The 13,711-nt window shown below is 47.6% G+C and overlaps 2 protein-coding genes across 2 annotated transcripts; one reads left to right on the top strand and one right to left on the bottom strand.

The window, feature by feature from the left end:
- Positions 1–894: 894 nt before the first annotated feature.
- On the top strand, positions 895–4,729 carry LOC133931221 (ATP-dependent zinc metalloprotease FTSH 1, chloroplastic-like). Its single transcript, XM_062378058.1, has 5 exons — positions 895–2,127; positions 3,053–3,299; positions 3,392–3,575; positions 3,670–3,841; positions 4,325–4,729. The coding sequence occupies exons 1-5, from the start codon at positions 895–897 to the stop codon at positions 4,544–4,546; spliced, it is 2,058 nt and encodes a 685-aa protein (XP_062234042.1). The 3' UTR covers positions 4,547–4,729.
- Positions 4,730–12,156: 7,427 nt separating this feature from the next.
- Positions 12,157–13,233, bottom strand: LOC133883537 (uncharacterized). Its single transcript, XM_062322887.1, has one exon. The coding sequence runs from the start codon at positions 13,159–13,161 to the stop codon at positions 12,307–12,309; it is 855 nt and encodes a 284-aa protein (XP_062178871.1). The 5' UTR covers positions 13,162–13,233; the 3' UTR covers positions 12,157–12,306.
- Positions 13,234–13,711: the final 478 nt, after the last annotated feature.

Genomic DNA, 13,711 nt, shown 5'->3' on the forward strand with positions numbered 1-13,711 from the left:
ATGAGTGATTTTTTTTTTTTGCGTTTTCAATCGTAGGTGTGAGAAAAAAAGAGATACCAAAACTTGGACCAGCCCATATGTAGCACCAGTTTCATGGCTACATTTGCCATTTTGGGCCTCTGATAAAACGGTTACGATTTGGATAGGCCGACGGGCCGGTCTCCAACAGATACTCGTAGTCGAGTAATAATCTCAGGCCTAAGTTGAAAGGATGATCAGGTTCTGGCCCAGAGTTGGCATTTCGTCGATGGAGAATGGCGGTGAGAAAACAAGAGCAGAGTTCTGTGGCGTTGAGAATTTCGTCGACGGAGTGGAGTCTTGCTGACCAGTTGTGCTCGCTTGGCTCCCAAAGCCACACCTCGCACGAACGACAAAAAAACCAAACCAAACCAAACCAAACTGGGAAAAAAAAGACGTGTTCTTCAAGATGACACGCCAGCGCAGGCACACCCGTTTCATAGCATCACGAAGGTGGTCACATTTCCTGGTCCCTTTGCAGTCTTGGGCTGAGGCTGTAGTGCCAATAAAATGAACAGCAGCCTGATCAAGAAAGATAAATTCTGAAATTTCATGAGCTACATATTCCTCAATCAGGAAATTAAAAGAAAACAAACCATTTGTTTTGATCATTCCTCGATCGTGAATTCTGAAACTCTGAAGAAGAAGTGCACTGTGCACGAGGAGGCGGATACTACGAGTCCGAGTGTTTCGCTGGCTGGAGATATGATACGAGCCATCACTCCCTTCCCTCCTTCCCTGGACCCCAGAGCAATCTATGGCCATCGTCGTCTCCACGTCCAGCCGCGAGCCATCACTCCCTTCCCTCCCTCTATATCTCCTCTCCCTACCGCTTCCCCTTCCCCCGCCTCGCCTCATCCACCCCAACAACTCACCATGGCGCCGCCGTCGGTGTCCGCTTCCCACCTCCTCATCACCGCCTCCCTCCCCAAGCCCAAGCCTTTTTCCCTCAGGCCAACCCGCCTCCCGCAGCCCAAGACCCTCCCCGCCGCGCTTCTCGCGCTCGCCGCCGCGCCAGCCCTCGCGGCCGACGCGCCCGCGCCGCCCTCGGCCCCGGCCCCCGCGCCCGCCCCTGAGCTCCAGGCCGAGGCCCCCACGCCGGCCGCAAACCCCTTCGCCAACTCCCTCCTCACGGCCCCCAAGCCCTCCGCCGCCGCCGACCTCCCCGAGGGCGCGCAGTGGCGCTACAGCGAGTTCCTCAGCGCCGTCAAGCGCGGAAAGGTCGAGCGCGTCCGCTTCTCCAAGGACGGCGGCCTGCTCCAGCTCACTGCCGTCGACGGCCGCCGCGCCACCGTCGTCGTCCCCAACGACCCCGACCTCATCGACATCCTCGCCACCAACGGTGTCGACATCTCCGTCTCCGAGGGCGAGGCCGCCGGCCCGGGAGGCTTCCTCGCCTTCGTCGGGAACCTCCTCTTCCCCTTCCTCGCCTTCGCGGGGCTCTTCTTCCTCTTCCGCCGCGCGCAGGGCGGGCCAGGCGCGGGCCCCGGCGGGCTCGGCGGGCCCATGGACTTTGGCCGCTCTAAGAGCAAGTTCCAGGAGGTCCCCGAGACCGGCGTCACTTTCCTCGACGTCGCCGGCGCAGATCAGGCCAAGCTCGAGCTGCAGGAGGTCGTCGATTTCCTTAAGAACCCCGACAAGTACACCGCGCTCGGGGCCAAGATCCCCAAGGGCTGTCTCCTCGTCGGTCCGCCTGGGACAGGTAAAACGCTCCTCGCGCGTGCCGTTGCCGGGGAGGCCGGGGTGCCCTTCTTCTCCTGCGCGGCGTCCGAGTTCGTCGAGCTCTTCGTCGGTGTCGGTGCCTCCAGGGTGCGCGACCTCTTCGAGAAGGCCAAGGCCAAGGCACCGTGCATTGTGTTCATTGATGAGATCGATGCCGTCGGGAGGCAGCGTGGTGCCGGCCTTGGCGGCGGAAACGATGAGAGGGAGCAGACCATTAACCAGTTGCTCACGGAGATGGACGGGTTTGCTGGAAACAGTGGTGTCATTGTGCTCGCCGCGACAAACAGGCCCGATGTGCTGGACTCAGCGCTTCTACGGCCAGGGAGGTTCGATCGGCAGGTCACCGTTGACAGGCCAGATGTCGCCGGGCGTGTCAAGATTCTTGAGGTGAGGAACTTGCTGCTGCTAACTTTTTACTGCTTATCTGCTAGTAGATAACCTCCTAAACTAGTTATGATGAACTGATATGCAAAATCGTTTAGAGCTACTGCCAATGATGATATGTGGTTAAGTAACATTGTTGCGGTTGCTAGTCTAGCAAAAGGGTCTTGCTTCCTTGGAAATTGACAAACAAAGGTAAAAGTTGGAACTTTGGAATAGTTAGATGTTCCATATTATGGTATAAAATGTTAGGAAATGCTGCGGTATAACCAATTTCATTAGCTGAAACGGGTTCAAGTGTGATGTGTTGAATCCAACAACAGAAAGGCTGTATTCCCAATAACAGAACAAAGGATTTCTATTATGATACATTACAGCTTATGCAGCTTATTAGTTTGCGAGTTCTTGCTTTCATCGATACATAGGTTACCGATTTTGTTGAACCCTACATGGCTAATGAGCCCAGAGATCATTCTTAGTTTAGATGGGAGATCTTTTTCATAACTTAAACTGGACGTTTTACGTTGGCTGGTTGGATATTCACTTAATCATCGTTTCCTTAGTCTGGATGAGAGATCATTTTCTTTATTCAACTAATATTTTTGGGGCATACAATTTGGTCCATGTTTATTGCCTTTGTTATGCACTTGTTCATCATTTGGCTCACTTCCTTAATGCAACTTTTTCTAGAGTTTGGAACTTTTAATTTCCAAACTTTAAAATGTTATGCTTCCAATTAAAATTTTGAAGCCAATTTGTAATGATCTATATCAACATCCATATTTTTTTTTTTCTGAAACTCATTGAAAGATGGAATCTGTTTCATGTATGATGGGATGCGGTTATATGGCTGGCACGGCATGATTTTGTTCTGCATACTAATTTTGTCATTACGAACTAATTAGTCCTGTTGCATGTTGTCATCTAATAGGTTCACTCCAGAGGAAAAGCATTGGCTAAAGATGTTGACTTTGAGAAAATTGCTAGAAGAACCCCTGGTTTCACTGGAGCTGATCTTCAAAACTTGATGAACGAGGCTGCCATTCTTGCTGCTCGCCGTGATCTAAAGGAAATTAGCAAGGATGAGATCTCTGATGCTCTAGAGAGGATCATTGCTGGGCCTGAAAAGAAAAACGCTGTTGTTTCTGAAGAGAAGAAGAGACTTGTGGCTTACCACGGTTATTTTTTGACGCCATGAATTGTAACTTGAAGTTAAACTCATCCTAGGGGCCACAGATTCCTAATCTGTTTTTGAATTTTGGACCTGCAGAGGCTGGTCATGCCCTCGTTGGTGCCCTCATGCCTGAATATGACCCGGTTGCGAAGATTTCCATCATTCCTCGTGGTCAAGCTGGTGGACTCACATTCTTTGCTCCAAGTGAAGAGAGGCTTGAGTCTGGATTGTACAGCAGGAGCTATCTTGAGAACCAAATGGCTGTGGCCCTTGGTGGCAGGTGTGGTTTTCATGAAAAGTTTATTCATTTCTGCACCCGCTAATTGCTGCTGCTGTGCAGAGTGATGACCTTTGTGAACTATCATGGTTTGCAGGGTTGCTGAAGAGGTGATCTTTGGCCAAGAAAAAGTGACAACAGGAGCTTCCAATGACTTCATGCAGGTGTCACGTGTTGCAAGACAAATGGTTGAACGATTTGGATTTAGTAAGAAGATCGGGCAAATTGCGATTGGGGGACCTGGGGGAAACCCTTTCTTGGGACAGCAGGTATGCTACTATAATTGAAATAGGCATGAAAAATACTGTTACCCAGGAACCAGAACCTGTAAAAACTAGTGAAGAACTAGACGTGCAAACTTCAACAACTACAACACATCTGCCCAACATTTGTTGTTCTCATTTGCTTAGTGCCCAGAAGTCACTACCATCCTCTTGGGAAAGTTCTATGTTCAGTATTGCCCACTTACCTTGATGACTACTGCATCCTGGCTTCCAGTCTTCTAATGCGTTCCCGTAAACACGCCACTCCTGTACTTCCAATTGTGTCGTCATCAACGTCCTGTTTCAGCAACGGGTGTGAATAGGCACATATCTCATTTCGTATGGCTGCTGCTAGACCCTGATTTCCCTGCCTAACCTGGAAGCGTCTCACCTGGATTATTAGCTACCACTTCTCGTAATTTCTCTCGCTAATTCTCAGAAACTGTGCGAGTCAATCTGACAATTTTTCACATTGTTGTCTTGTCGCAGATGTCAAGCCAGAAGGACTACTCGATGGCGACGGCGGACGTTGTGGATGCTGAGGTGAGGGAGCTCGTGGAGAAGGCCTACTCGAGAGCAACGCAGATCATCACCACGCACATCGACATCCTCCACAAGCTTGCTCAGCTTCTGATCGAGAAGGAGTCCGTCGACGGCGAGGAGTTCTTAAGCCTATTCATCGACGGCCAGGCTGAGTTGTTCGTCGCTTGAGGCAGGAAGGCATCGTATGCTTTGAGTGATTTGTACGGGTAAACACAAAGGGACATGGAGAACCCAACTTGTAGGAACCACATTCATGTAGCCAAAGATGTTTTTGCATACTTGTATAGTTTCTTAATTGTAAAAAGCATCTACTGACATTGAGCAAGTAAATTGCTTACTGTTATAGCACCACTGACATGTCACTTATGATCGGTACCATTAAAAAAAATTGGAGGCTACGGATGATATAATAAAACATGGTGTATAATTGCACAGGGGAAAATGAAATGTGTGATGTACAGTACCGAGCCCACTTTCACCGCAAAGAAAACCGAATGAAGATTGTAGTCTACAAGAAATCACGAGCCTTTCAGTACTTTCCGTTTTCACTATATACATCTACACTGAAAACCATTGACAACTTCGGAGGCCTGAAATGTATTCCTACATGCTTTCACCATTCTTCACTAAAGCTCTGCAGAACCTAAGCAGAAAGAATACAACAAATCATCAACTGCTGTGTAGAATGTGTTGTACTGTCATATCTTCCGAGCCACTTCGAATGCAACTTATCCAACATGCCCTGAAAATTACCAAACATACTACTGCTTGTATTGTAACTTTTTTAGTTGTTGCGCACGAATTCATCTGATAGCGCAAGAATCGATTAAAAGAAAGGAGCATAGTAGCAAACAAATATCACTGCTGTTGGTGGTACAAGGCGCAAGATAACATATATATATATATAACAATACAGTTCATATAAAGGCATACCCCACTAAAGGTTACAGAGAAAGTTTTACCTCTCCTCATCACCTATATAAAGAACTCAAAAGGTCAAGAGGGAGGAGATCCCATCAACATCCACTCCGCTCTCTCCGCCCTAATTGAACACTTCGGTACTGTTCACAAAAATAGTTTCAACAGTTGGTGTCGTCCATAGGGATCCGGTTCCAAAGAGTGAGGAAGCCTTCGTCCCCATGCGGGGGCCTTCATTCAGGTTTCGTTCCCGAGCGTGGGCCTCCATCGATCCCGAGCATGGGCCTCCATCGGTCTTCGTCATCATGAGAGCGCCATCGTCAACCTTCGTCCCTACGCATGGACCTTCGGCTAGACGGGCCTCGCACCACGCTCTTTGGCCTTCGACTAGGTGGCCTAGGCCTTTGGATCACCGGGCCTTCTTGCAGACCTTCGGGCTACTCGTCCCTTTGTGTGGGCCTTCGAACCGGGCAGACCGTGCTGGACCTTCGTCATCACGTCTAGGCCCTCATTGGCTTTTGCCCCGCACCCCTGTGCCTTTGGACAGGCAGCCTTCGCCCCAAGCCCGTGGGCTTCGGAGGTAGCAGCGCATGCCTTCTCGCAAGGATGAACACTCCAGAAGCAACAGCTTCAGCCATCGAGCAAGGGAGGACTCGCTCATGGGCCTTCGGGAGCGGCAACAGGTATGGGCCTTCAGCAATAGCTGCACTCAACTCCCATGATTTATATTCTTACACGTTCCTTATTTGTTTCATTTTTTTTGAGTTTTAGATATTTTTCTTTGCATTTCAGATTTTTTTGCAGCCGATTTATTAATGTAACTAATATTCATTTCGATATTTTTCTTGAATTTGCAGAAAAAGAAAATTACATTTATATGTATACGTATATATATACACACATATGTATATATATGTAATACATGTGCATGTATACCTATACGTATATATATGTACATACACAAGGCCCACTGTTACAGTAGCTACAATAGCATGGGCCTGAGAATTCACAGATTCCAAGCACTTTAGTATATAGTAGTTGATTAGAAGGAGATAAACATAAGTATCGGAGGAAACATGCATTTCCTTTCTTGCAAAGTTCAGCCATCTTTTCGACAGATTATAAGGTATTTTTCTCACAAAAACTCTCTCATATCTCTTTTCCTCTAAAATCCTAACATACAAACTCAAGTAGCTGGCTTAAATCTCCTACACAGTCCTACCCCTCTATTTATAAGCATAGGAAGATAGCTAAGTCCTTAAATTTTCTTGTTCCTAAAATACCTTTACTTCCAATGACCTACCAACCACCAGGTCAATTTAGCCTATTTTTCGCTTTGTTCATTGAACGGTCATGATTTCTTCATAACTTAGCTTCGTCTGAATGCAAGCTCTGGGATGATACCATGTGCACCCATTCCTTCCATGATTTTGTGACTCACTACCACTTGCTATCACCTCAAGCAAGTTTCTCGATGTCGACGCGTGTACTTTATCTTGCGATCTTAACCATCGGTAAATCTCTCCCACTCCCGCTCCCGATCCCTTGAGCTGCCTTGTCTCTTGCACCAGCATTTCCTTCGCTTAACTTTATCAGCATCCATCTTCTCATACTTTGCTTGATCTCCATATACATAGCTAGGACCACCCTTGACTCTGTCTGGCATCCTCAATCATTCGGCATCAAGCACCTTGCTTGGCCCCGATCATCCCGCCGTCAACCACCAAGTTGCATCCATCACATGTACAATATGAGATAAGTACACACATATCTCCAACTCCATTATAGATTAGTCCATAATCAAAATACTCAGTTAATGCACATCTCAGAAAAATCATGAACGCTGGGTAAAGATGTCCAAATAGGCCGTGCTTACTGGGCCGGCCTGAGGCACGGAACTGTACGCACGGCCCAGGCACGGCCCGGCCCGAGCCGAGATGGGCCGGGCCAGCACGGCACGAGGCCACGGGTCGTGCCTGGGCTGAGCGCGCGGCACGGCGGGTCGGCCCGGCACGGCCCGGCTCAGGCACGAGTGGCCCAGGAGGCACGGCTGGGCCGAGCCGGCACGGCACGGCCCGAGAACGGGGCGGCCCATCACGGCACGACCGGCCCATCACGGCACGGCCCACCGTGCTGGCTCGGCACGCGGCGGCCCAAGGCACGGCCGGGCCGGCACGGCACGGCACGGCCCACCGCGGGGGGCACGGCCCGGCCGGCACGTGGGGGCACGATGGGCCGGCGGGGGCACGCGGGGGCACGCGGGTTAACGGGTTAAACGGGCCGGGAACGGCCCGTTTAACCCGTTAACCCGATATTTTTGAATTTTATAGCCGTTTTGTGACCGTTTGAGCTCCAAAAAAATAGAAAAAAATTGCAAAAATCACCATTTTTCACCTATAAATAGAGGAGCACCTTGCCCTTCCATTCCACACCAGCAACACCATTTTCTCTCTTGTTTCCTCCTCTCATTCTTGTCTCAAATTTCCTGAGAATTAACGATAATTTGGCAAAATTAGTTTGAATTGTTGCAAAAAAATCCGAGCAATTCCAAAATCGTCATCCTGCTGACTTGCTATCTTGAGTTGAAGAAATCTTGGTGATTTTTTTGCATCGTTGTTTAGTCTTATTTTATTATTAGTTTTATTACTTGATTATTTCTAACTCTGAATATTTGCAATTTTTGTAGTATCATTCGACATTGATCATGGATGCCGGTGATCATGATACATCCATAGATCATGATTTTTTTCTCCAATGACTCACATGAGACTACGGCCCCTTTGATACCAGTGTTGCAGGTGATGATGGACCCGACGGTGAACCTCCGGTTGGTTCACATCCAGATCTAGGTGATGCAGCAGCAGTTCCATCGTCAGGCTCGACAAGTGCGCACGCATTAGCAAGCAGCGGGTCTAAAAGATCAAGAGCCGGTACTTCCGAAGTTTGGCAAGACTTTGAAAGGATCTACAAAGAGGAAGATGGGGTAAGTGTCATGTATGCTAGGTGTTATATTTGTAAAAATGAATTATCTGCAAAGCCCTCGGGTGGAACGGGGCACTTGAAGAGGCACGCCATAAGTTGCAAGCGAAAGAGTGGAGCAGCCATGAAGCAGACGGTGTTGCAGTACAACCCCGACGGTACTGTTCATCATTGGTAGTACGACTCTGTCAATGCTCGAAAAGAGCTATGTCGCTTCATTGCAAGAGCAGATCTACCACTCAATATCGGTGAGTCTGCTGCATTTGAAGATTACATTAAGTAAGCTCATAATCCTAGGTTCACGCATGTTTCTAGACAGACAACTAGTAGGGATATGGTAAAATACTACAATGCGTGTCGTAGCAAGCTTAAATAAATGTTGCAAACATGTACATTTTCAGTTGCTTTGACCTCGGACATATGGGCAGGTAGGGCTAGAGAGGATTATCTTAGTGTGGTTGCTCATTTTGTTAATAATGATTGGGAATTAGAAAAAAGAATAATAGGTTTTCGTTTGATTGACAACGCGCATACTGATGAAAATATTGCTGAAAAATATCTCAAGTAGTTGCAGACTTTGGCCTCACGAATAAAATATTTTCTATCACTTTAGATAATGCCGGTGCAAATTCTAGAGCAATGGATATTCTTACTCTGTTGTTTAGTACTTATGCTGAATCTTTCTTGTTACATCAACATTGTGCTTGTCATATTATCAATCTTATAGTAAAATCTGGTTTGAAGAGGTTGTCGCGATACTTAGAAGATTTTCGTACTGCAATATCTTTTGTGAACTCCTCTAACCAACAAATTGTAGCATATAAACAGTATTGTGTTGCAATGGGTGTGCGTCCACGTAAGTTTGCTCTGGACATGCCGGTGAGATGGAACTCTACTTTCTTGATGCTTAAAAATATTATACCATATAAGAGCATATTTGGTGTGTTTATTCATACACATTACCAACAGTATGGGGGTCAAACTTTACTCACGGAAGCGCATTGGTATGTTGCTGAAAGGATACTGGAGTTTCTTGAATTTTTTTATGATTCAACTGTGAGTTTATCAGAAGTTTATTATCCAACATCTTGTTTAGTAGTGCATAATATTATTGAAATTGCTACTCATTTAAACAATTATGAAAATGACAATCTTCTAAGAGATTGTGTAGTTCCTATGAAATCTAAATTCTTAAAGTATTGGAAAAAAAATTCCTTTGTTATACGCCTTTGCCTTTATTTTAGATCCTAGAGCTAAAATTGCAGCTTTCTGTAGAGTTCTAGCAATTCTAGGTGATGCTCTTGGCCATGATTATTCTAATTATTATACTAATGCTCGTTCTAAGTTATTCGAAGTTTATAGTAAATATGAAACAAAGTATGGCGGAGTTCGCCTGCAACGACCTCCACTGGCACCCACAACAAGTAAAAAGACGACAACGTGGGGGAAAATTTTTGGTGCAGGTTCTTCATCAAGAAGTTCAGACTCTTCGTCACGGTCGTCTACGGGCACTGGAATTCCAACATCCGGAGGGGAGCTAACTAACTTCATCGACAGTGACGTTATCAGCCACGAACAAGAAAACTTCAACATACTGCAATGGTGGCATGAGCACAAGACGAATTATTCAGTGCTTTCACTGTTAGCGCGAGATTTGTTAACGGTCCCTGTATCTACAGTTTCTTTTGAGGCTACCTTCAGTCTTACATGAAGGATAATCGAAGAGAGAAGAACAAATCTGTCAAGTGAGATGGTTGAAATACTCACCATAGTAAAGGATTGGGAACAAGCTGAAGCACGAATGCAACACACTGCAGAAAATACTGAGCTTGAAGAATCATTCCAAAATTTGTATCTAGATGCTGATGAGAACGTGTAATTTCAAATTTTCTGAGCTAGGTTGTACTCTTTTTTCCTTTGCTAGAAAGGTTTTTAATGAGGCAACCTATCAATAAAGCTCATTTTTAGAATTAATCATGTGCCCCTATTATTTCTAAGTTTTTTTTACTTTATTCATGTTTTTTGTTTATTTTTTTAAAATACCCCCGCGGCCCCACCCCCACCTACCTCTCCTCTCATCGTGACCTATAAATATCATCTACTCCATCTCAAACTCCATGTATTCTCATTGCCCACCCATCTCTCTTTTCCTATTTGCTAGCCAAGTAGCCAGTAGTCACTTCACATCAAGAAACCAATTATATATTTCAATTCATGGATCAAGACGCCGAGAACTCGCGTGTATGGTCATGGGTGTGGCAACATTTTGAAAATGTCTTCAGAGAAATTAACGGGGAACAAGTAAGATTTGCTAAGTGTAATATATGCAGCATAGAAATAGGTGCCAGATCTCTAAATGGAACGGGACACTTGAGGAAGCATATTAAAAATTGCAAGCAAAATTCTGGAGTTTCTAATGAAACCATATAATTTTCGGAGCATAATCATAGGTTGTACTCTTTTTTCCTTCTAGTAGAAAGGTTTTTAACGAGGCAATCAATCAATAAAGATGTTATGTATTTATTTTCTATATTTTTTATTGTTTTTTTGGATTTTTTTTAGCTATTATTTTTTATTTTTTCCTATTTTTTTAAGTGTTGACGGGCCCAACGTGCCTCCACCGTGCCGACTGGGCCCGTCGTGCCTTCCCGTGCCGACCTGGCCCGTCGTGCCTCCACCATGCCGGTCGAGCCCGTCGTGCCAAACGGGCCTGCCGTGCCTCCACCGTGCCGAACGGGCCCATCGTGCCGGCCGGGCCCATCGTGCCGACCGTGCCGTGGGCCGGCCCGGCACGGCACGGTGACAGTTGGGCCGTGCCGTGGGCCGACGGCTCGGCACGCGGGCCGGCACGGCACGGCCCGTAACAGTAAATGGGCCAATCGGGCCGTGTTGATTTCGGGCCGTGCCGAGTTGGGCCCGTGCCGGGCTGGCCCGATTGGCCCATTTGGACATCTTTAATGCTGGGTGTTCCGGCGTTATCGCCTCCTCAGCACTGGATCATTCGACGTGTTCAATATAGCAGACCGGCCATATTGCAACCTCTCTGCAAGAATTCTTTGGCGTACACTTCATCCCATCACCGGACCATCCAATGAGTTCACTTTCACCAGACCACAATTCTGCAACCTTTCTGCAAGAAATAGTCTAGCGTGCATTGCTCTCCATCGCCGAGCCATCCAACGAGTTTGAATCCACTAGAGCCAACTTACAACCTCTCTGCAAAAAATGCACCGACATATATTGATGCTTATCACCGAATCATCCAGCGTGTACTTCAGTTTCTACCTCTGGTATGAAAAGCTTCGGCATGAACCTCATTTGAATGCCAAACCTTCCCGTGTGTACAAAATCCCAAACGCTGGATCATCATGTGTGTATAATTTTTCTAGACTTAAAGATAAACACGCTAACTTTATTTCTCTCTATAACTTTGGTTATCTATAATCATAATTGCAAGATATATACATGCTCGTACAATTCACAAATTCATAAATCAAAATAACAACATTATCAATCACTCATCACAAATAAATTAAAGCACATTTCAACTTGATTTCTCACCAAACAAAACACAGTAATATACTCAGTAAAACATCAGGTGTTCCCTCGTCTCCTCTAAGAAAAAAAATGATGTTCCCTCATCTCCCAGGGCAAATCACATGCACCTTGGTCTGCTACACGGTGTACAGCGAAACAGAGTAGAACAGAGCAAACAGAGTTGCAGATTATGCAATTAAATATCATTGTGTTTTACAAGCTACGAAGCTTACAACCTTCAGCACCAGTCAGATGCTAGCTTGCTGCAAATTCATCATCAATATGAGTCCGAAAATGCACACGAGCAGCACCAGTGAGTAATGATCAAATCTTTGCCAAAAAGAATTTCCACTCTTATTGTCTTACTGCAGTAATCACATACATACATAAGCGCATTAGTTTTCTCTCATGAATATATATCACAGCCTAAAAAATTAATCTTTTAATTATAAACTTTATTCGATTTATGCATCAACCTTCACCACCATGTCTAATTAAAATGTTGGTGTGTGAATGTTGAGCAAGGAAACCCTAGTCTGCACTAGACTCCTAAACACCTTCTCGCTCTCGCTCTCCAGCTCCCCGATGCACTGCTCCAGCTCCTGCAGCTTCTCCAGCGCCACCAACTCTCTCTGCTCCTCACTGGCAGTGGCAGGCCTCTTGCTCCTGGACGAAGCGTTCGCCAGCGCCAGCCTCTGCTTCTTGGACGAGGAGGATGACGACGACGCCGCCAGGGCCGCCGCGGCGTCGGCTACTGAGCCGACTTCCAAGAAGACGGAAGCCGACGCCACCGCGGTGTCGTTGATGGCTTCGGCTACCGTCCGCGCGACCTCCAGCTCTGTGGAGGACGCCAGGCTGGCCCTGGCGCACCTCGCGGCCTCGCGCGCCACGGCAGCGGCGAGCTGTTCGAGCTCCTTCGCGGCCTTCCTCTGGGCGCGAGCGGCGGACGCGACCTTGGTGGGGTCGCGCCTCCGCAAGGCGGCCCGCAGCTCGGACGCGTGATGCCTGAGCGCGAGGAGTGCGGCGAGGAAGGAGCCAAAGGCGTCGGCCAGGACGAGGAAGCCGTTGAGAAGGCTGTCCGTGCAAGCGGCGGCGCCGAGGACGAGAGCGCCCTGAGCGAGCGGGAGGTGCAGCAGCTCGTCGAGCACGCAGAGGAGCGCCCTGACGTGGGCCAGCGACAGCGGGTTCTGGCCCGGGTTCGACGTCCACGAGCGCAGAGCGAGGAGCTGGTCGTCGACGTGCATCAGCAGCGGGTGCCAGTGGCACGGCACGCTCGCCGACCGCACGTGCCCGGCGAGCGATCTCGCCGGCCTGCCGGGGCTCGGCGGCACGGTCATCATCGGCGCCATCGCTCGTTGCGATCTCTGTCTCTAGCCTTAGCGTGTGATCGGCGCAATGGAATTGAGCTCGATCGATGACAAGACAATGCAAGCGTGTGCGTGCGGCGTGTGTATATAAACGAGACCAGAAGGGAGAAGACGAGGACGAGGTAGCTACCTGGAGCTGTTGGGTTGTCGAGGCGTTGGTCACTGTTTGAAAAGGCTTGCACACGGAAGCAGCTCGGTCGAGCTTCCTTCGCCGACGAAGCTTCCCTGAAGTGGACGCCTCACATGCACACGCATGCATGCAGCCGCCGAAGGGAAAATTTCATAACAAGTATTCTCTATCTCAGCTGTACATTTGCGTTGAGATTCGCCTTGCAAACTGTACTCGCACAGCATCTAGTTTGATGGATACGCCTGTTGCTTTTGGGATCGAACGTTTCTCCCTGTCTCGAGCCCGGGAATTCTCTTGTTCCCTACCGAAACTGAACCATTTTTTCATGAGATTTTTGTAAAAATTCCAAGTTCCAAATATATAGTCCGTCGAGGTTTCACCACGACCAAATAAACAAGCAGA

The sequence above is a fragment of the Phragmites australis genome, chromosome 10 (genome assembly GCF_958298935.1).
Source record: "Phragmites australis chromosome 10, lpPhrAust1.1, whole genome shotgun sequence".
NCBI classification, from domain to species: Eukaryota; Viridiplantae; Streptophyta; class Magnoliopsida; order Poales; family Poaceae; genus Phragmites; species Phragmites australis.